The sequence below is a fragment of the Oryctolagus cuniculus genome, chromosome 7 (genome assembly GCF_051225735.1).
Source record: "Oryctolagus cuniculus isolate XC-2025 breed Fujian yellow rabbit chromosome 7, ASM5122573v1, whole genome shotgun sequence".
NCBI classification, from domain to species: Eukaryota; Metazoa; Chordata; class Mammalia; order Lagomorpha; family Leporidae; genus Oryctolagus; species Oryctolagus cuniculus.
The window spans coordinates 58,363,869-58,386,019 of record NC_142873.1 but is presented as its reverse complement, the minus strand read 5'-3'; the positions used below and the strand labels follow the sequence as shown (position 1 = coordinate 58,386,019).

The following is a 22,151-nucleotide window of genomic DNA, read 5'->3' as shown; positions in this document are numbered from 1 at the left end:
AATGCTTTGATCTTATCAGCCGAGAAAAGACCTCTCCCAATGAAGCTGCCGTGTGAAGTCCAGGGCCAACCACTCCTCATGCCCCTGCCCTCCCCCACGTGCCCTGTGCCCCGCCTGACACTCTGCCCCGGAGAAGACACACGCATGGGCCACGGGTTCTGTGCGGAGGCTGGGAGAGGTCTGGGCCTTTCGGGAACGGGAGGTGGGGGGAGTGAGGAGGGGGACGACTGGAATGGTTACTCCAGTCCTGGAGGAGGGGGAGTGTTACCCTGGGATTATGGAAAACCTGACTTGGCTCAAGTCGGATGACATTTCTTACCCAGTGAGGGCTGCTGATTTGGGCTTTTCAGGCACGAGGGAAAAGGAGGGAGGAGAACCTTGAGCGTCCTGCCTTCTCCAACAAGAATCTGCACACACACACACACACACACACACACACTTGCTCTGTGCTCTGCGCTGTGGGTGTCCCTGCCTGGCAGAGGCCCCAGCACAAAGAGGATTAGAGAGATGAGCTAATCTGGTTTGTATCCCAGACATGGCCCCAGAAAGGGACCTTCTCTACCCTAATGTTTAAGGCGGGGAAGGAGTTGAGGAGCCCTCCTTTGGGGGCCCGCTGGCTGCCAGTATCAGAGATGGCTCCCCACTGCAGTCCTTAGGAAGCATGAGTCCTGACTTCAGGGTCAGATTTAGGGAGTGAAGCAGGGGCCCATGGGAACAACAGGGAGGGCTGTGCTACAAGAGACAAGAGCGATAAAGGCAGAAAGAGCCTCCCACAGAGGGAACTAGGTCTCCACCCTGCTATTTTTCACCAGTGGGGAAACTGAAGACCGAAGTGAGAAAGTGAGTTAGAGTCAGACAAATAGGGCATGGCTGGGGGGAGCAGGATGATCGAGTTTTCTGGTCCCCCCACCCCCGGCCCAGTGCACTTTGCACTGTACTGCAGGAGTAGCAAAGGGAAGGTGTAAGAGCACAACAGCAAAAAAGAGATACATACCAATGGAAATGCAGACAGGTGTGTGTGTGTGTGTGTGTGTGCACATGCATGCACACAGAGGCGCAGACCCAGAAACCCACGGAGAGTCAGAGAAGACAGACATGGCTGCAGGGAGTGAAAGAAGAGCAAGACAAAGAGTTGCACAGATTCACACAGACAGAAAGGGAGAGACAGATTGACACCGGCACCCTGGGAGGTAGATGAGAGCCAGGGCGTCAGAAAGCCAGGGACAGGGAGATACACCGAGACACACAAAGACAGGGAGACACACAGAGAGAGGCCCAGATACGGAATGGGAGGAACAGGAGCCAGAGCGAGAGACCAGGAAGATGGAGGCACAGGGAAGAGGCTTGAAGGGAAAAAGAACAAGAGGAGGCTGAGTGAGCAGGGGAAAGCAGAGCGGGAGGCAGGCAGGTAGTGGGCTGTGCATATTGTTATCCATTGGAGGCAAATCACTCTGCCAGATCCTTCCGGGGCCCAGAACAGGTGGTGGGAAGAGAAAGAGAGCTGTTTTTAGCCTATCTGATACAGGCCGATTGGGAAAGGAGGGCTGGGGGCCAAGTGAGGACCCTCCCTTGGGGATAGGCTGGTCAGTGGCCACCCAGGATCCCAGCAGCACAACCCACTGACCTCACACAGAACCTGGGCTGAACGTCTCCAGAGCTCACGGTCCTGCTTCCCAAGCTTCTTCTCCTTTCCCCTTCTCCCTTACAGCTCTCTTCCTTACTTCCTGGTCTCCTGGAGGAGCAGTTTGCGCTCCCTGTTCAGCCACTAGCTGGGAGGAAGGGGGTCCTGCATCATCAAGCCCCCTTCCCTCCGAAGCCCACTTGGCCTGGCCTCCTGGAGACACGTCCCATGCCTCCCGGGTGGGAGCTCATAAATACCAAGGAGAGGCCTGCCAGGCTGTGTGCACAGCATGGAACCCCACCTCACAACACCCCCCCAAGGCCCCCGAGTTTTTCCCAAGCTCCCTTCTCTTTCCCAGACACCTGCATGGGGCAGCAGGGCAGGAGGAGGGGCACCGGGGGCTGGTGTGAACCTGGCCCCATTTCAAATGCAATCTGCCTTGGTTTGCAAAGCAATCTCAGGAAAGGCGTCTCAGGGCCCCTTGTGCAAGTAGCAGGCTCAGGAATTCCTTGACTCCCATCCAAGCCTCCCCCCCAGCCCCTTCTTGGCCCTTCTCTCTGCTCATTACCATCCACACTACCCACCCACGGGGAAAGAGAAGGTCACCGCCAAAGGGGCCTGGGGAAGGGGGGCCTTGCGGGGGATAGACCAGGGTGGAGTAAGAGCTGTTTACCCACACCCAAGCTCCCCTTAGCTCATCTGCACTCCCATGCAAGGTCCAGTGAAAAGCCAAAATCATTCAGCCGCGCACAGCTGAGAATAGAAGTAGAGGATGAATCTTAAGTCTGAGCGGTTAAGAGAAGGAGGTGAGGCACCAAGGATAAGGGAAGCCCCCTCTCCTTTGTCACTGTGGTGCCACGGTGATGAAGAAGGAAGAGCTGGCTTTGCTGGCCTGGCAAAAGTGCCCCTGTGGGAGGCCCCGGGGAATGTGGTGGCCTTAAGGAGGAGCAGGGTAGGTGGGGGCTGGGATTCTCCCTCGGGTCTCTGTTGTCGCTGCCACTCAAGATATCCCGCGTGTGCAGCCCTGAGCCCTGGCGGAGCCTGGTGTGCCTCCCGCAGATGGCGTTCTACTATTGACATGGAAAGGCCTTGGCAGGACTCTTTCCTCCTTCGGAGTTACTTGGGATGCCCTGGCAATATTGGGCACACAGCAGGTGCTCGCCGAGTGCTGCCTTGACTCTGTGCAGGGCCCTCCGGACCAGAACTTGCCTCTCAGATCAGTGACTCCTCCCCTTGGCTCCCATAACCCAGAGTGGGGGGTGAGGCTAGAAGGAGGCGCAGGTCAGGGGCTAGCCCGAGTCTCTGGCCTTCACCCTCCGCCTGGAAGCCCCAAGCATGCCTTTGCGTGAGGAGCTGAGTGCTCCAGCAGTGTCTAGGACCTTGAGACTGGAAGTTTATTTTGAGATTTGAAGCTCCAAAGTGGCAGATCCCAGAAAACCTCTTCTCTGGCTCCTTATTTGTTCTCTAGTTAAGTGGTTGAGTGCAGCTCTTGCAGTCAGCTGGCTCCTGCAGCCTGGGGTTCCTCCTGGGGAGCTGGGGACTCAGCGGGGGAGGGGAAGAAGGAGCAAAGCCCCATCCTGGGGCAGAAGTGGCTTGTCGGCCTTGGGGAGAATCTTGTCCCCTCACCTCCTTCCCTCCCTCTCAGAACTGGTGGTGTTTCTGAGGGCCCCCACAGCTCAGAAACATGCTTTAATAGTTGAGTATCTATGTTGTGCCAAGACACGGTCCCACTTAACTATGAAGACAGCTGAAGCCAAAGAAGGGGCCTCAGAAGTGAGTTTGGGGCCATGTGCACGAGTCCACCCAAGGTTAGGAGAGATGTAATCATCTCCAGCTCCCCACCCTACAACCCCAAGCCCATATGTAGAAACAAACACAGGGCCAGAGTCACACCCAGGTCTAACACACAGGGGAGTCTGGGAGAGGCTGCTGGAGCCCAAGACCTAGTTTAGGGCTGGGCTGGGAGGAGGTGAAAGAGTGGTCTGAGAAAATGGGCCAGGCCAGGGATGAGCCTGGGCCCACTCCTCTCCCACCTGCCCCTCTTGGGGACACTCCACAGAGTTTGTGCCTTTCTGAGAACACAGCAGACCCAATTACAGCCTACCAGACTGAAGGAGAGAGGGAGGGGACGGAGCCAGTGGCTGGGCCAGGAGGGCTAGCCGGCATGCCGGCCCTGTGTGGTGGTCTCTGCATGCAACCCTCTCCCACTCCCATCCAAATCCTGCCCAGCCCCCACTTTCCACTCACACCCCCCCCCCCCCCCCGCAAAGGGCACTTTCTCCCCTCCACCACCACTTGGCCCAGTTTGTTATCTTTCTGAAGCTTCTCCTTGCCAGCTCACTTTGTTCCGCTGGCTGGCCCCCTCGCCATCCACTGCACGCGGAGCCCAGTCCTGCCTGCAGGCCTTCTGCACCGGCTCTTCCCTCTGCTTGGGGTGCCCACCACCAAGAATCTGCCTGGTGTGTTTGCTCGTCTCCTCCCAGTCTTTGCTGAGTGAAGCCTACCCCATCACCTTAGTTCCAACTGGGGTCCAGCCCCCGCCCCCTGCTCAGTGTGTTCCGTCTGTGCTTAGCCCTTTCTAACATACGATGCGTTTCACTTCTGATATTGACTGTGTGTCCCCTAAGAGAACGGAAACTCCACGAGGGCAGAAATGTGCACTTTGCTGTGTTTGCTGATCAACATCCTTGGCGCCCAGCACAGTCCTGACATGGGACACAGAATAAAGACAAGTATTTGCAGGATGGGTGCACTCAGCTTCTCATCACACAAAGCAGGGGTGAAGCTGCGGGAGGTGGGGACAGGGAATAAGGCCCCTCTGACCGCTTCTCCCCAGCGGCCTTCAACACGCCAGCTGTGCCCTGTCCCTCACACTCTCCCCAACAACCAAGGGCTGACAGTAGGTCCGGGTGGAGGCGGGGTGGGCAGTTACCAGCCTGATGTTTACAGCAGGAGTTCATAGCTCAGACAGATCACAGGGACAGCATGAAAGACGCCTGGGAATGAGCCGGTCTAGTGGGACAAACTGAGGCTGAAGATCGGGTTGAGGCCGGGCCCCAGACAAACTCTTGAAGCTGGAAGCCCCAAGGGTGTTACGAGTAACATGTACCTCTCAGTAAGGGTCCACCCCCAGGGTCTCTACCTGCCAGCCTCGGCGGGAGGAGCGGGAGTTCTCGCTCTCAGCCGACCGCACCTCCCCAGCGCTCCCCGACTTCCCCGCGCCGCCAGGGCCGCGCGCAGGGGAAGAGGGAGGAGAGGTAGCCGCGAGGAGGCAGGGTGGAAGGCAAAGAAGCGAAAAGGCCCCAGGGCTTCCCCTCTCTGAGCAGGACCCCCACCCCGGCCTCTGGTGCGGGAGAGCCGCCCAGCTGTTTCTGATTCTTTCAGGCTCACAGCCCCGCCCGAGGGGGTGGGAGACCGAGGCCCTGGGGGAACTGGGGCAGACGGAGCCAGGCAGCGCCTGGGCCGTGAGGGCGGCCGGGTGGTGCGCGGCCGCTGGGCAGGTGTGCCGTCCCTGCATGGGCCATCCATGCCTAGTTCCAGCCCAGGAAAGCCCCGGGCCGCGGCTGGCGGGCGCGCGAGTCCAGTCCGAACGTGGGCAGGGTGGGAATATACGCGCGAAATGGGTCGGAAGAAGTAGGGGCGCTGAGCCCTAGGTGACAGAATCCCCTACCTGAAGCCGGCTGCCCAAGGTGTCCGGGTAGGTAGTAGAGATTTAAGACACTCCCGCAACTCCGGGTGGCAGAGATTCTACCCATTTCACAGAAGCAAGAATGGAAAGCCGGGGACCCGGGGAAATGAGTGCATCTCCCCCCCCCCTTGCTCAGCTCCAGTGTCACTGTGCGTTAGGGGCCAGGGGAAAGTGTCGGCAGCCCCCTCCCACTCCGCGCGCTTGGCCATCGTCCACAGACGCCAGGGTGGCCGAATGAAGGGCGCTAGGACCCGGTGGCGCGGCTGCGGCGCGGACTGGGCGCTCGGGGCGCAGGAGGGTGTCGCAGCGCCCCGTCGCACCAGCCCGAGCAGGTGGGGGTGCGGCGCTGGGGCGCGCGGGAGCACCGAGGGGCGGAGGCGGCCGCTTCACCTAGGGCGCAGCGGAGCGCCCGGGGCTGGCGCGGGCGGAGCCGCCCTGAAGGCCGCGCGTGTCCCCCGGCCTCGGCCCCGCCCCGCGCCGTCCAATGAGAGCCCGCGGCCGAAGGGGCAGTCTGCACACTCGGCCCGCAGCTCCACTCCGCGCCTCAGACACCCCCCTGACACTGCACCTCGTGCTTGGGCAGCGCGCTCCAGACCCCGGGCACGGCGCGCCGTCGTCGGTTTCAGGACACGGCAACTTGCGCCCCTCTCGGGGACCCTGCGCCCTGGTTCCCGGACTCCAGGTGACCCTAGGTTCCCAGCCGCCGGCGACCTCCATGGCCCCCCAGGGGGGTGAGGTAGGAGCAGCCTGAGTTCCGCCCCCAGCCCCAGACGGTGTCCCGTCCACGCCCCTCCGGGCTGCGTGGCCGGAGTCTTCGGGGAGCTATGCTGAGGCCGGGTGGTGCAGAGGAAGCCGCGCAGCTCCCCCCTCGGCGCGCCCGCGCCCCTGCCCCTGCCCCTGCCCCTGCCCCCGCGCCCAGACCCGCGGCCCCCGACGGCTCCCCGGCTTCGGCCCGCCTAGGTCTTGCCTGCCTGCTGCTGCTGCTGCTGTTGACGCTGCCAGCCCGCGTCGATTCGTCTTGGTGGTGAGTGCGGCTCTCAGGGCTGGGCGGGTGAGATGCGGGGTCCAGGAGGCCGGAGGCGCCTGGAGGGGACACACAGCTCCAGGCACCGGCTGCTCGGGGCAGTAGGTGGTTGTTTTGACGGAGCTAAGGCCGGTGCGGCCAGGGGCCGGGACGCCACGTCCAGCCGTCTTGTGAGGAGGGCGCCGGGCGTTCGCTGCGAGGATGCCGGTGGTGGGAGCTCCCTGGGTCCCCAGATGCCGTACCCCCTTTACTCCAGCTCAGACCTCCGACGCTGGGCGGCAACTCCCCTTCGAGTTTCTCTCAGCCTGGGTTCAAGGAAGCCCCTGCCCTCCCGGGCCCCGCGGTGGCTGTTGTTCGACAGGGCCGTCACGGCCGAGGTCTCCCCGAGGACGGGGAGAGAGGGGCGGCTGGCTGGCTCGCTGGTCCACCGCGCCCACCCCACGGCGGCAACGCCGGCGGGCTTCCGCGAGGCAGCGGCCAGTGCCAGGCTAGCAATGAAATGGAGGCGGAAGCTAACCCCCATTATCTCCTGCAATTATTGGATTTGTATCATCTGGGCACTTGTCTTCCGCCTCTGCCTTGAGGATTCTCTTGGAGCCTGGAGATTGCCCTCCCGCCTGCCTTGTTTCCTTCCTCAGATGACCCCATCTCCCTCCCATCTCCCGCCTCCAAGACCAGAGGCTTGTGGGGTCCCCAAGCACTAGGAAACAGTCTCTCCTCAGATTTCGTGCAGGCCCGAGACGCCAGACACTTTGCAGGAGGGCAGCCGAGACGCCTGCTGCCTGTGCGTTTCAGACCCCCGCCCCCACCCCCCCACCCCGCCAAAGTCTCTCAGCCCTGGATGGTGCGCATCCTCTTCTGGGGGGAGCGGGGAAGCTGCTCTCCCTCCTCCCTCACCTGGGGGAGGGGGGACTGGGAGACTCTCCATCTTTCTTCTTCACCCCCCACCCACCCAAATTGGCCTCTTGGCTGGGGCTATCGCCCGGCCCTACCGCGCGCGGTGCCCCCTCCCTTCCTGCCTCTGCTCCCCCCCACCCGCCGCGCAGCCAACACCCCCGCCGCGAAGTGTGGTCTCCTCTGCTCTTGCACCCTGTGGCTTTTCTCCTCTTGACTCTGAATCTTGGCTGGAAGGGTGAGGGGTAGCTGGCTGAGGGGCCAGCCAGCTTGGGCTTCGGATTCCTATCATTTCAAGATGCGTCTCTCTTCATCCCCACCCCCCACCCACCCCCTGTTTTCCTGTTTCAGAAAAATCTCTCTTTTGGATCTTTTTTATCTCTGCAGTGTTGGGGAAGGCCAGGAGGGGGGTTCTGGATGGGGGAGGCGGGAGGCCTATATCTTACATCTGGCTTGAAACATTCCTTTAGAAAGAGAAAGGGAAGCGGCAGGGAAGTGCAGTGAGGTCACAAGCCCCCCTTTACCTTCATGGGCCGTTGGCCGGAACTGGAGAGGTGCTCACTGCTCATGTTTTTTGGCCCAGGTGGCACTCTGCTTTTAGGGACGCTGACTTCCTTCGAAACTGTCTGGGGACCGACTGATGCCTAGGTGAGGGCGGCAGTGCATTCTGGTCATTTCGGCATCCTGGTAGCAGTGCCCAAAGACCCGAGGGGGGCTCTTCCTCATCCCCGTTTTGTACCTTGACTACTCCTTCCTTCCTTCCTTCTGCTACCCTCCCCCAACGTGGTTCATATTAGAGATTTCGGAAAACCCCTAGGTGGAGGAGCTAGAGAGGGAGGCCGGTGAGAGACAGGACTTAGCAGTCCCCGTGGGATGGAGGGAGGCAGCGGCAGGGCCAGGATGGGGAGTGGACACACAGCTTGTTGCAGTGGCCTTGGCCCACATTGTCACAGCTGCAGACCCAGGTGGGAGAGGTGAGAAGCTGCCTTCTAAAGGCAGGCCAGGCCCTCAAGGTGGTTATCCCTGTTCCCCTTAGGGAAAAACTCAGTGAGATACCCAGGAAGACATGCCTGCAGGCTGTGCCACTGTGGAGCAGGCTGATAGTGTGAGATCTTCCTCGTAGCCTGAGATTCTGCCCCTCACTCTCCATCTGCTCACCCCCTCTCTTTACCATAACTGGAGGAGGAAACAGATCCTACTTAGTCTGTGACAGACAGAACCAGACGTGGGGCTCCCGCCATGCACCTCCCTGTTCCATTTTGCAGGGGGTTGGATGTGGCGGTCCCAAGAGAGGGGAAACCTAAAGCGACAGCAGGTTAGCGTTACTGTCGCCAACAACAGCTGCCATCTAATGAGCTTTTACCGAGCTACAGGCACTACGGCCAAGCACCTTCTGAACATCCGCATCTTCCATCCCCCGAAGGACCCAGTGTGGTAGATATTATTCTCCCCATTTCACAAATGAAGAAAGCAAGAGACAGGAGAGCGGTGGTGAGAACCTTGCTCAAGTTCACACCAATTTAGAGGTTGCTTGGCTGTCTCCTAGGTAAGCACTGTGTGCCTCTCTTGCCCCTAGATTGACAATGAGCTTGGACATTGGAGTCGAGTGGCCTTGGTTCGTCCTGGTTCTCCTCGGGCTAGCCTTGATGGACAAAGTGGGGTGCTATCATTCAATCTCCCTGAACCTCAGTTTTTTGCTTTTAAAATAGAGGAACCCCCTCCCATAGGATTTGTGTGCAGAAAAGTGTTTTGTTAACCATAAAGTAGTGTACAGGTGCTGTGGTATTAAAAGAAGATTCAGGGAGATTAATAGTTTTTTTTTTTTTATCCCCATGTTCAAAGTTCTTTATGTCCTGGGCTCAACCATGCATACTAGGTGCTGTACACAAAAGAGGGGAGAAAAAAAGGATGCTGACCTCATTAACAGGACACAAGCAGGGGCAGGCTTTGGGTGTAGTGGGTAAGAGGCTGATTCTGACACCCACATCCCAAACTGGAGTGTGTGGGTTTAAGTCCTGGCTCCGTTCCCAATTCCAGCCTCCTGCTAACGTGTACCCTGGGAGGCAGCAGGCAATGGCTCAAATGGTGGGATCCCTAACACCCACGCAGGAGACCTAGATTGAGTTCCTGGCCCCCAGCTGCAGCATGGCTCAGCTGGGGAGTGAACCAGCAGGTAGCAGATTTCTCTCTCTCCCTCTCTCTCAAACAAAATTTTAAGACAAAAAAGGCCACAAACACAAAACATCTGTGTATAGCTGGCAAAGCTGACTGAAGTAAAGCTGTAACTGAAGGTTACAGCTCACTCCCGGGCTAGATCAGAGCAGTCAGGTGTTTATTCCATAGACAGTTACAGTGCCCAGTAATAGTGCGGACACTGAAGTGAACAAGCCGGGGTCCCTGCCTTCATGCTGCAGGGCCTCCCTCCGAGAATCACTTTGGGGTCTCGGTGAAATACAGATTCCTATCAGAGGCCTGGCGTTTGCATTTGTAACAGATCCCCAGGTGTTACAGATAACTGCTGTTCTAAGGAACTATACTTTGAGTAGCAAGAGGCTGGAGTAGGCTGTGAGTCTCTTTGTCCAGGGAAGGAACGGGAGTTGGTCAAAAGCAGGTGAAGAGATAGCAATTTGGGGCAGGAAGCTGCGCTGGGCACCTTCTCCCAGATCGTGTGTTGTGTGTGTGTGTGTGTGTGTGCATGCACGTGCTTAAACATCTCTGTGCCCACAGCAGCTGAGCTCAGTGCCTCACACACAGCAGACGATATCCAGGCAGGTGCTGAGCTTCAAGGGAGAGGAGCTCAGTCTTGGGGTCAGCTTTCCTGAGGCCCCTGCACCGACTCCAAGGGGCACACTACTGGACAGCTGGCGAGTGCCACACTCTGCAGTCTTGAAGTGGCTACTTAGTGTGGTAAGGGTGGTAGCAGAGAAACTTCATTATCTTCCCCTCTCAGATACTGAACAGATGTTCCCACGCTCAGTGAGGACGTAACAAAAAGGACCAATGTGGGCTGCAGCAGAATAGCTTTAAGTCAGACCGCAAGAAGGACTTTTTGCCAGAGTTTGGCCTGCCCCACTCCAGACTGTCTCATGAGGGCTGGATTATTGGTCTCATTCCCATCCAACGCCCCTCCTCCCAAGCCCCAGTAAAAAACAAAACCAAAAAAAAAAAAAAAAAACCCAAAAAACAAAAAACAAACACCCATTGCTTAGAGCAGTACTGTGGGGCTGAACTGGGGAAGCAGAACAGTGGTGAGACAGGGACCAACTCCAACTCCAACTGTCTTGATTCTCCAAACAAAGCACCACGGCAGTGGGTGTAACTCTGGGCTGTGCGTCAGGCAGCCCTTTCCGGCCTGGCCCAGGCTGGGGTGTTTATTTTGTTTGTTCCTGGAAGCTGTTGCCCTGATGGACAGTGCTGGGGACGCTGATTCCATGGGATTTGTGAGCAGAGGGCCAGCCCTCACTCCCCTCCCCCGGGGACAGATGGGCCCCATCAGCCCTGTGAATTCCCGAAGAGGCAAGCATCAGCCCTCCTTGTGTTTGTTTGAGTTGGTGTCACCAGTGGTGATCCAGTCTGTGGGTGAGGGCCGCTGTGGGAATGCAATGGGGTTCAGGGGGTGAGGAGGAGGACACGGGTCCAGGAAAGTCTAGCTTTCTCCCTCTCCGCTAGTGGCTACCCTCCCTTCTCCTCACCCACATCTAGGCCCATTCTGGGGCCAGTCCCAAACCACAGGCTCATTCATAGCTCTGACCAAAGCTCTCTGTCATCAGCAGCGACTGCTCCCCACGGCCCCCACCTGTTCAGAAAAGGGTGTCCATTTGATGTGTTTTGGACAGGAAAACAGAAAATTCTGCTCTGGGGTTGCTGAGCTAGAAAGGGAGTGAGAAGTGGAGCTGGGCTGCTGAGCTGGAAGGAGTGAGTGAATGGCTCGGAGTTTATTCAGGGGCCTCTTACAGACCTCCTATTTTCTCTGAAATGTTCTTCCTGAGACTTGTGGTGGAGCCCGGGGCTAAGGGTGTCTGAAAGAAGGAAAAATACGGCCTGGAGAAACTTGAGAGTGACTGGCAACCCACCTATGCTTTAGGAGCCCACCTCGGTGGATCTTTACAATTGTTCCTGTTGGGCAGTCTGGGGCCTGGGGTATGGGGAGAGTCACCCCATACTACTCTGTCTTGGCCAAATAGCCCTCTGCCACCCAGGACACTTTGTGCCTTGCAGGCTGGGGAAGATGATTTGGCTTAGGAAGGCCTTGGGGCCTGGAAATAAAGAGTATGGGAGGAGAGTTAGGAGTGGAGTCTTCTTCCGCAGACTCTAGGACTGGGGAGGAGGATTTCCCAGTTCCGTGAGTCTGACTGGAGCTATAATCATGACTCAAAACTGCCCGCTGTCTCTGGACCAGGCACGCAGGACGTGCTTCTTAACATGTGGGTGGAAGAGTGTTGTCTCAGACCCTCGTTTTGGTAGTTTATTTATCCACAAGGCTGTTAATGTTTATTAAATAAACAGAGACGGGGTTGTGTGACATGCCCACAGCTTCTGTGTGTGTGACACATGCTTGGCCTATGTTCTGGGAGTGTGTTTCACTTTGGCCTCCAGCTGGGGAACTGGTGACGGTGGGAGTGCACGCCATCACTTTCTCTGTGACTGCGTGACTGTTTCTGCAGAGTTGTGGGGAGTGGTGCCACCCATGAGCCCCAGGGGGTGTGGGGGAGGGGCAGGGAAGGGCTTTCTCCAAGGTCCCGATGCAGACCTCCCCCTCCTGGTGCAGAGGAAGGGCCAGGATGCTCTGACAGGGCCATCTCCACCTTGCAGGTACATCGGGGCACTGGGGGCCCGAGTGATCTGTGACAATATCCCTGGTTTGGTGAGCCGGCAGCGGCAGCTGTGCCAGCGTTACCCAGACATCATGCGCTCGGTGGGCGAAGGTGCCCGGGAATGGATCCGAGAGTGTCAGCACCAGTTCCGCCACCACCGCTGGAACTGCACCACACTGGACCGGGACCACACTGTCTTTGGTCGTGTCATGCTCAGAAGTAGGGGCCTCTTCCACCCTGCCCAGATCCTTCCCTTTCTGTGCTTGGGGCGGTGAGTGGGAAGGGCAGGAATGATCCCCCCCCCAGTACACACGACTTCTTAATCAGAGAAACAATGATAGACAGAGGCCGGGATCCAGCTGGGAACAGAACCTCAGTACCTTAGATTCGTAGGATTTAGAATCCTCTAAACCCCAGTGCTCTGGGATGATGGGACAGAGGTAAAGCATCCCTTAGCACCTCAAGCCTTCCTCATGTCCCTGCTGTTCCCTAGCCAGCCCCTAGCCTAGGGGGCGTCCATGTACTCGAAGGCTGAGGACTAGAAACAGAGCCTCTGTTCTTCTACCACCATCACTCCACCATCATGCTGACACCCTGGACACTACAGTAATGGGAACAAGCGATAAATAGAAAGGTGATATATAAATAGTCGGAGAGTTAGTGTCTTGGCCCCAGCTCAGCAGAAAAGCTGAGCAGAGCTAGACAGTAAACTAGGAGAAAGGGGATGAGTTGGGAATCATGAAGGGTCAGGGGCACAGGGCTGATGACTCTTCAGTCCCTGAGAGCAGGAGGGAATGAGGACAGAGGGAAGTCTCTCCAGACAGCCTGACCCATGGGTTGGGGTCCCCACTGTGGGGGAACTGTCCAGCAGAGAGGGCCTGAAAAGCCATGGAATGTGGACTAAGGCAGGCTTAGCTGCACCAGTGCTGGTACTGGTGGGAGGGGATGATTCACCATGAGACCTCTCAAAGGTTAGACCTGGGGAATTTGGAAGGAGACAAGAGTGCATGGGTCAACCCAACAGTCAGAAGTACAACGAGGCAGAGAGAGAACAGTGAGGGCTGAGGAGAGGAGCTCAGGTGTACAAGGGAATGCGCTTAGAAGGGAAGGGCACCCTGAATAAAAGGGACATGGCGGGTGGCTCTGGGAAAGAAGAGGACAGGAGAGGAGGGTACAGAGCCACAGGCTGTGTGTGCTAAAGAGAGGGACAGACACAGCCTCTTTCCTGAAACTCACACCTACCTCTCTCTCTCTAGGTAGCCGGGAGGCAGCTTTTGTATATGCCATCTCATCCGCAGGGGTGGTCCATGCCATCACTCGAGCCTGTAGCCAGGGTGAACTGAGTGTATGCAGCTGTGACCCCTACACGCGTGGCCGACACCACGACCAACGTGGGGACTTTGACTGGGGTGGCTGCAGTGACAACATCCACTATGGGGTCCGCTTTGCCAAGGCCTTCGTGGATGCCAAGGAGAAGAGGCTGAAGGATGCCCGGGCCCTCATGAACTTACATAACAACCGCTGTGGGCGCACGGTCAGTACTCGTGTGTGTTTGTGTACATTCATACTTGCTGGGGGTGACCGATGTGGATGATTGTGGGCTAAATGTGAAGATGAAGGAGCTGAAGGCTTCTAGGTCACTTCCAAAATCTACAGCATCCTGGGACAGGAGCATTAAATGCAAGGAACTTGCTTCAACTAGGTGCATGGTCGTCACAGGGATAGAAAATAGGGAGAGGTGGAGAAGAGAAAGGAAGTAATGGGGCGGGCATTGTGGTGCAGTGGGTTAAGCCACCACTTGTGACACCCACATTCCATACTGGTGTGCCTGCTTTGAATCTTGGCTACTCTGCTTCCAATCCAGCTTCCTAATAATGTGTCTGAGAAGCAGATGATGGCTCAAGTACTTGAGTCCCTGCTGCCCACATGGGAGACCTAGATAAGTTCTGAGCTCCTGGCTTTGGCCTGGCCCCACCCTGGCTGTTATAGGCATTTAGGGAGTGAACCAGTGAATGGAAGATCTCGCTCTCTCTCTTACTGCTTTTCAAATAAATATAATTAAAAAAAAAAAAAAAAAGAAGGGAAGCAACTTTTTGAGAAGGACAAGAACTGTCTTCATACAGACTGAGAGCTTTGGAGTTTGTTCTCATCAGTTCACTGGCATTTGAGACCTCCTAAGTTTCTAGCTCCGAGCAGAAAATGGTACACCGCAAAAGTAGAAGTCATGGTAGCTTGGTGCTCTCAAGCATGTGAAAACTAGAGGATATGCAAGCACACTGTAATCACACGCAGAATCCCAGAATCCTGTGGCTCTAAAGTCCAACAGGCTGCTATGAAAAGGAAAGTACTTTGGTCTAGGAGACTTCCTAGAAGAGGTTCTTTAGCTTTAAGAGGTACAAATGGGTGGGATCTGATGTGGGAGAGAAGAACCAGGGCCCATCCAGTGGGCTAGGGCAGCAGATCTCAGGGATGACAGCAAAGTGCGCTGACTAGCTGCCTCTCACCTGCCTCCTGCCCTCCTCCAGGCTGTGCGGCGGTTTCTGAAGCTGGAGTGCAAATGCCACGGCGTGAGTGGCTCCTGTACTCTGCGCACCTGCTGGCGTGCACTCTCAGACTTCCGCCGCACAGGTGATTACTTGCGACGGCGCTACGATGGGGCTGTGCAGGTGACAGCCACCCAGGACGGTGCCAACTTCACAGCAGCCCGCCAAGGCTATCGCCGTGCCACCCGGACTGATCTTGTCTACTTCGACAACTCCCCTGACTACTGTGTCTTGGACAAGGCTGCAGGTGAGTAAGGAAAGCAGGTGGGGACACGGAGCCTAGTTTTCAGTGCGAGTAACCCTGGTTAATTATGATCTGTTCAGTCTGAAGGGCTAGGAAAGGGGGCGCTGTAGCAGGAGCCAGTCTGCTCCCCACATGAAAAGCCAGTCATGAGGCTGCTGACCTGTGCCTCAGTCTGCCAGGCCAGATGCTGTCCAGGTGAGGGCAGCGCCTCTTAGCAACTTGAGGCCTGTGGTCAGTGTCGCTCCCCCTCTTCGTGGAGGAACGACACTAAGCCCTGCCTAGGCTTCATATCCGAGTCACGGCACCATTATGTCGCTCCCCCTCTTCGTGGAGGAACGACACAGGACCCTGCGCTGTTCTTTGGTCTGCTCGGCCCTTCCCGGGTTTGCTGCTGGTTCTTCCCGGGTTGGCTACTGTCCCTTCCACCTCCGTGGAAGGGCGGTTCCCCCTGCCACATTCCCCACTTCCGCGGGGGAGTGGCACACCGCCGGCCGGCTCTCTCGGGGGCTGCACAGGTGTTCCCTTAGATGTTCCCCTTAGATGTTCCCCTTAGATGTTCCTGGTGCATGCCGTCTCTCTCCTCCTTTATAGTCCTCCTCCGCCAATCCTAACTCGGCTGCCCACACGCCGAGTACGCTGCTCTCCTCCAATCAGGAGCAAGTCCTACAGTTTATTGGCTGAACTGGAGGCAGCTGTGCAGAAGCTGTTTTCTTCTCTCCCAGCGCCATATTGTGGGAGAGCAGATGCATAGAATAAATCTTAATTCCAGTAACAGTCTAGTCCGAGTTGCTCCCCACAGTCAGGATCACTCCTTTGCGTCCAGAGCTTCTCAGTGAAAGTGTGAGTCAGTTGCTTTCAGTTCCAAGCAATGTGTGGGCTACACATAAGCATAAGATGCAGCCCTTTACAATCTAACCAAAGAAATGAGATGGAATTGGTGGACAAATGCAACTGCAAAGAGAGATGCCTGAAGAAATCAAGACCTTCATTTGAAAATGTGAAGTTTAGGCTTTTCCTTAGAGGGGGGATTATCTAGATAGTTAGAGGAGAGGAGAGGCAGCTATTCTTGTATGTGGGCAGAGTGGTAGGTGGGAAGTACATGACCTGTAGCAGAGACAGAAAACAGATCTTACTTGAGCAAGGTTTTGCGTAACCGAGAGTAAAGTCAGAAAGACAGGTTGGAACCACACCACAAATGACTTGAAACACTTTATCCTGCATGTTACCATTAAAGATTCTATTTTGTTTTATTTTCAAAGTTTATTTATTGGAGAAGCAGAGAAAGAGAGACAGACACCCAGAGAAAGAGACATGGTCCCACATGCTGGCTCACTCCTGAGTGCCCACAGCAGGTCTCCCATGTGGGTGGCAGGAGCCAAATTACTTGAGCCATCACTCACTGCCTCCCAGAGTCTCCATCAGCAGGAAGCTGGACTCAGGAGCTGCAGCTGGGTATTGAACCCAGACTGTGATACTGGCACCTTAACTGACATCTTAATGGCTAGGCTAAATGCCTGCCCTACCACTGAAGATTCAGATTGCAGTCAGGGAAGCAAGGCATCAGGAGGTTCCTCCCAGAGGCAGGTAAAGCAGCGAGGGCTTGGTTTTTGATCTGTTCAGGGATTTGTGGTAGAATTCTTAAGGATGCTGGAAGATGCTATGCTGTTTCCCCAAGGGAGTGGGAGTTGTCATCCTGGCTCATGTTTCAGGTTCAGATAGGAACAACATGCAGTGCACAGAGCTACTTCTCCCCTGGTTGCTGCCACGCAGCTCCCAGGCTCTGATTTGCGACTCAGCAGTCAGGACCTGGGTAAGGAGGAACAGAAACTTCGGCTGTCCTTGGTTCTGTTTTCAACCTTCACTGTCATTCCTGGAGAGTCAAGTGGCTCTGGCTCCAGGCAAAACCGGGCACAGAAACAGGGTAGGGCTCTACCTAAAGTAATGAAGTAGTTTGTGTATGTGTGTGTTTATATTTATATATTTATATATATATACACACAAACATATATTTGTATATATATTGCACACACGCACACACACACATATATACACACACACACACAGGTGCTAGAAGAAAAAAAATTAGGGGAACTTTTGTGACTCCCCTAGGGATTTCCTGCCAGAAAAACCCTCTAATTCAGAGGCTTAGTTTCTGGGTGCCTGGAAATAATTCCATTGCATCTGAGCTGTAAGCTTATGCTACCATACCTAGGGAAGGATCTTTGGAGTTGGAGGTTAAGTCATGTGTGTTAATTTTTCTGAGGCATAAAATTAGGTCTCATAAAACTCAGAGTGGGGGGTGGCACTGTGATGTAACAGGAGGCCCAGGTATCCCATATGGGAGCTGGTTCTAGTCCTAGATCCTCCACTTCCAGTCCAGCTTGCTGCTGGTGTACCTGTGAGGGCAGCGGAAGATGGATGAAGTGCTTGGGCCCCTGCACCCATGTGGGAGACCCAGATGGAGCTCCTGGCTCTGGCCTGGTCCAGACCGGGCTGTCGTGGTCATTTGGGAAGTGAACCAGCAGATGGAGGATCTTTCTCTCTGTCTCTGCTTCTGCCTCTCCCTCTCTGTAACTCTGCCTTTCAAATAAATAAATAAATAAATCTTTTTTAAAAATAGAGCTACAGACAGAGGGAGAGAAAGAGAGAGAGAGGTCTTCCATCTACTGGTTCTCCCCAAATGGCCTCAATGGCCAGAGCTTGGCTGATATGAAGCCAGGAGCCAGGAGCTTCTTCCAAGTCCCCCGTGCAGGTGCAGAGGTCCAAGTACTTGGGCCATCTTCTACTGCTTTCCCAGGCCATAGCAGAGAGTTGGATCAGAAGAGGAGCAGCTGGGACATGAACCAGTGCCCAAATGGGATACCGGCACTGCAGGCAGAGGCTTAGCCCACTATGCTACAGCACTGGCCCCAGTAAATAAATCTTAAAAAAAAAAAAAAACAAATAAAAACCCCAAAGTGGGACCTGGAATTAAAGGTGTAAAAGTAATCCTAAAAGGGAGTGTGGAGCCAGGAATTCCCTCTAAAGCAGTACTGTCCATCTGAACTTTTTGTATTGATAGAAATGTTCCCTGGTACATGGTAGCAACTAGCCACATGTGATTGTTGAGTACCAGAAGTACAGCAGTCCCCTTTGTCTGGGGATATGTTCCAGAGCCCTAAACTGTGCCTGGTACTAAACCCCAAATACTGTGTTTTTTGCTATACATACATACCTATTGTAAAACTTATTTTATAAATGAAGCACACTAAGAGATTAACAATAATGACTAATAATAAGGTAGAATAGCTTTAACAATATCACAAAAATTATTTAAAATTTATGATTATTTATTTTTGGAATTTTCCCATGACAATGAGTAACTTAAACTGTAGAAAGCAAAACAAAAGATAAGGTGTGGACTACAGCATAGCTAGTGCAACCGAGGAACTACATATTTTCGTTTATTTAATTTTTATTAATTTAAATTTAAAAGACTCCATGTAGATAGTGGCTACTACCCTGAATAACAAGTTCAAAAGTATAGAAAGGTTCTTGGTACACCAGAAGACTTAAGTTCTTGGTGTTAGGAGAATAACATACTTAGTAGACTTGGTCACCCCACACTCTAGAGCAGTGGTCTACTAACATTTTAGATTGTATACTCCTATTATTAAAAAAAATTGAAACATATACCTCCATTATATACATATATGTATGCATATGTATACATATATATTTATGTCTATGTTCCACAATACTAATATATATAAAACATACATACAAAATAGGTAATTTAACAAGATAAAAAAACAAATATAGGAGTTCCAGTATTTTATTCCCTTATCCCAGCGAAATGTGGAGACTACTGCTACAGAAACCAATTGATCTCTTCTTCCTAGACCCCCCCACTCTCCCCAACAGTCACTTTCTCAAATCTGGGTCCCTATTGATTTGGAAAAGGGTTGGAGTAGGTACCCTCTAGGGTCTGACTAATCCAGAATTCAATGATCTTACTATTTGTTGGCAGGACCTCTTTTGCTAACATCTGTTAGAATGAGGCTCTGAGCATTCTCTATACATGGGCAAACGTCAACCCTTCCCTTCAAGAGTTCCCACTATAATGGGATAATACAAGGGATGTTCCTTAGAAACTCCTTAGAGTGGTGGGCGGTGAGCCCAACAGTGGGTTCAGCCCCCGCATCTCATGTCAGATGGAGTGCCTAGTTCTAGTCCCAGTCGCTCCTCACTTCTGATCCAGCTTCCTGCCAGTGTGCCCGGGAGGCAGCAGTTGATAGCCCCAAGTACTGGGGGATACCTGCTGCCCATGTGGGAAACCTGGATAGATTTCCTAGCTCCTGGCCTTGGCCTGATCTAACCTTGGCTGTTGTGGGCATTTGAGGAGTGAACCAGCAGATGGAAGATCACTATCGCTCTGCCTTTCAAATTATAAATACTTTTTTAAAAAAAGAAATTCCTTAAAGATATGCCTCAAGCCAGTCAATCTACCTCCTCAGTTGGTCAGAAATTATAGATATAACAACCTGCCAAGTTAGATGCTATTATAATGTCCATTTTCACATGAAAACTAAGGCCCAGAGACATTAACTTGCTAAATAATACAACTGAGAAGGGACAGTCTGAGATTTGAACCCAGTCAGTCTGATATGAGGGCTCTTTAAAAAAAAAAAATTTTATTCATTTGAAAGGCATAGAGACAGTGAGCAGGTGAGAGTGAGCAAGCTTGATCTTCCATCTGCAAATGGCTGCAATAGCCAGGTCTGGGCCAGGCCAAAGCCAGGAGCCCAGAAATCCATGTGGGTGTCCAACGTGGATGGCAGGGACCCAGGTGCCTGGGTCATCTTCTACTGCCTTCCCAGTTGCATCAGCAGGAAGCTAGATCAGAAGTGGAGCAGCCAGGATTTGAACCAGTGCTCTGATGTGAGATATTAGTGTCACAAGTGGTGGTTTAACCCACTGTACCATAATACTGGCTCCCAAAGCTTTTAACAGCCATGTTATACTGCTTTCCTATATAGTTTGGTTTATAATTTAATAAAAATGAAAGGCCAAAATACTAGCAAATGGTAGAAGGTTCAGTGTTATGGCAAGGCTCTTTAGAAAAGATAAATTACAGATTAAGTTATTTTACTTGTTTTAACTTTTTATTATGGAAATTTCAAACATAAAGTAGAGACCCTCACCCAGCTCTAACAATTATAAACATTTTAAGGTTAGATTTTGAAGAGAATATGGGAATCTTTACTGGAAGGGAGAAAACTGCAGGTGAAGTCAGTGGCCTTGAGGGATCCTTTATCGTGAGAAGAAATGAACTTGGTACAGAGTGCAATCAGGAGATGATCATTTAGGCTAGTGGGTGTATTTTCATAACAAAGAATTACGGCTTCCTCCTGAGAATGCGGGTGAGGGTGCCGACAGATCTGAGGTAAGGAGTAACTTGGTTATCACTCGTTCTCTCCCTCCCAGGTTCCCTAGGCACTGCTGGCCGTGTCTGCAGCAAGACATCGAAAGGAACGGACGGCTGTGAAATCATGTGCTGTGGCCGTGGGTACGACACGACTCGAGTTACCCGTGTCACCCAGTGTGAGTGCAAATTCCACTGGTGCTGTGCGGTGCGCTGCAAGGAATGCAGAAACACTGTGGACGTCCATACTTGCAAGGCCCCCAAGAAGGCAGAGTGGCTAGACCAGACCTGAACACAGACAGCTCACTCGGCTCTCCGTTTCAAGTCTCTCAACTCAAAAGCACAAGATCTTTGCATGCACACCTTCCTTCCACCCTCAACCCTGGGCTGCTACAGCTTCTATTTAAAGACCGAGAGTAATCCAGCAGGACCATGGTGTCCTGGTTGGTTCCTTAGCCCTGGGAAGGAGTTGATAGGAGATATAAGAAACTGAGTGGCTCCCTGGTATCCCCGTCTGGAAGGAGAGTAGAAGAGGTAGGGGGTCTTCAGAGTGATATGAATTGCACTAAAGTACCTGGTTGGGGCTCATTTTTCTTTCCTTTGTACCAGCTTCCTAACACTTCTTAGGTGTGCAAAAGGAAAGGTAACTGGAGAAAGCTTCTTTTTGTTCCTACCTGGCTGAGGGTAGATGGGACAGAGATGAAACTGCATAACCCTTCCCTGGAGACAGTTTGAGCAGATTGCCTGGTAACCCCCCCCCCCCCAAAAAAAAAAAAAAAATTCTAGGCTACAACCTTCCTCTGTTATTGACAGCCTGGGAATGCTCAACAAGTTAACCATAGTGGACAAGGTTCCACTCACATGCTCATGTTTATAAACCACTGTGTTTTGTAGGGGGAAAAATCATATAACTATATAAACAGCTTCATATTCATATGCTGTCCCTCTGCCCTTTTCCACCTGTATCAGACAGCATGGCTTCTTTTGTTTACTTTCTGCCTCAAACTGAGGTGGCCTGCAGCTGTTCCCATGCCCAACAGATCATGAGAAGACCCTGGAACACTTCTGGGAGAGAGTAATTTAGCAAGGCTGGCTAGACCATGGGGTTTTTGTCTTCATACATTATTCTAGAGGTTAGCTAGGTTTGGGAAACACTAGGTAATAGATAGACAATTCATGGAGGGTGGGAGAGGCTAGACAAGCCTGATCTCAAGTGCCCACAGAGGCACCAGTGTACCTAGGTAGGCAGGGATCTCTGGCGTTGATAATTTTTTAGGAGAGGATCCTAGACTTTAAAGCTGGGAGCAGGATTCAATGGCTATCTGCAGAAGAGGAGCTGGAAAAAAAAAAAAAGGAAAAAAAAAAAAAAGAAGAAGAAGAGGAGCTGGGACTTGGGGCTGAAGTGGTAGACAGGTTCAAAGGCAACAGCCTTCTTCCATTTACTCTGCAAGTCCTTGTGATTATTATTGTTTGCCCCCTGACTGGCTTACATAGGGATGGGTTCCTCCTGTGCTATGACCTGTTGTCTAAATAAGTTTGCAGGAGTGGAGTCTCTAGAGATAGCAATTTAGTAAGCTGGAGGGTAGGACGTGATGTGTTTGGACAGTGGTTATCTCTTGCAGGGTGGTATAGAAAACGGTAGTTATGACAGAACTGGGTTAAAATCACAGCTGTGCCACACAGTTTTTGATATTTTAAGCAAGATACTTAAATTCTCCAAGCCTCTGTTTTTCCATCTGTAAAATGAGGGTGGATACCTATCTCAGATACTGAGTTTTCATTTTGCCCCACTTTTCAGCCAACAGATACTCTTCCTGAAAGCCCCTGACTGGTCCAGCCCATCACGACTTCTCAAGGAACTGTCTAATTAGCATTGATAGCTCACTGAGATTAAGGAGCCTGCCCAAGGGAATCCTCTC

At 53.4% G+C, this 22,151-nt stretch overlaps 2 protein-coding genes across 7 annotated transcripts in view; one reads left to right on the top strand and one right to left on the bottom strand.

The window, feature by feature from the left end:
- The window catches only part of ST7L (suppression of tumorigenicity 7 like), a 174,105-nt gene that overhangs the window by 47,748 nt on the left and 104,206 nt on the right, over positions 1-22,151 (bottom strand). The gene's annotated exons all lie outside the window — the stretch shown is intronic.
- On the top strand, positions 5,823-21,166 carry WNT2B (Wnt family member 2B). 3 transcript variants are annotated; one of them, XM_051857397.3, is made up of 6 exons: positions 5,825-6,045; positions 6,270-6,333; positions 12,040-12,260; positions 13,298-13,575; positions 14,567-14,831; positions 20,295-21,166. In XM_051857397.3, the coding sequence occupies exons 3-6, from the start codon at positions 12,134-12,136 to the stop codon at positions 20,522-20,524; spliced, it is 900 nt and encodes a 299-aa protein (XP_051713357.1). In that variant the 5' UTR covers positions 5,825-6,045; positions 6,270-6,333; positions 12,040-12,133; the 3' UTR covers positions 20,525-21,166. The 3 variants fall into 3 exon arrangements, with proteins under 3 accessions (XP_002715814.3, XP_051713357.1, XP_008262887.1); XM_002715768.6 differs by having other exon boundaries at positions 5,823-6,333; XM_008264665.5 differs by lacking the exon at positions 6,270-6,333 and having other exon boundaries at positions 5,909-6,045.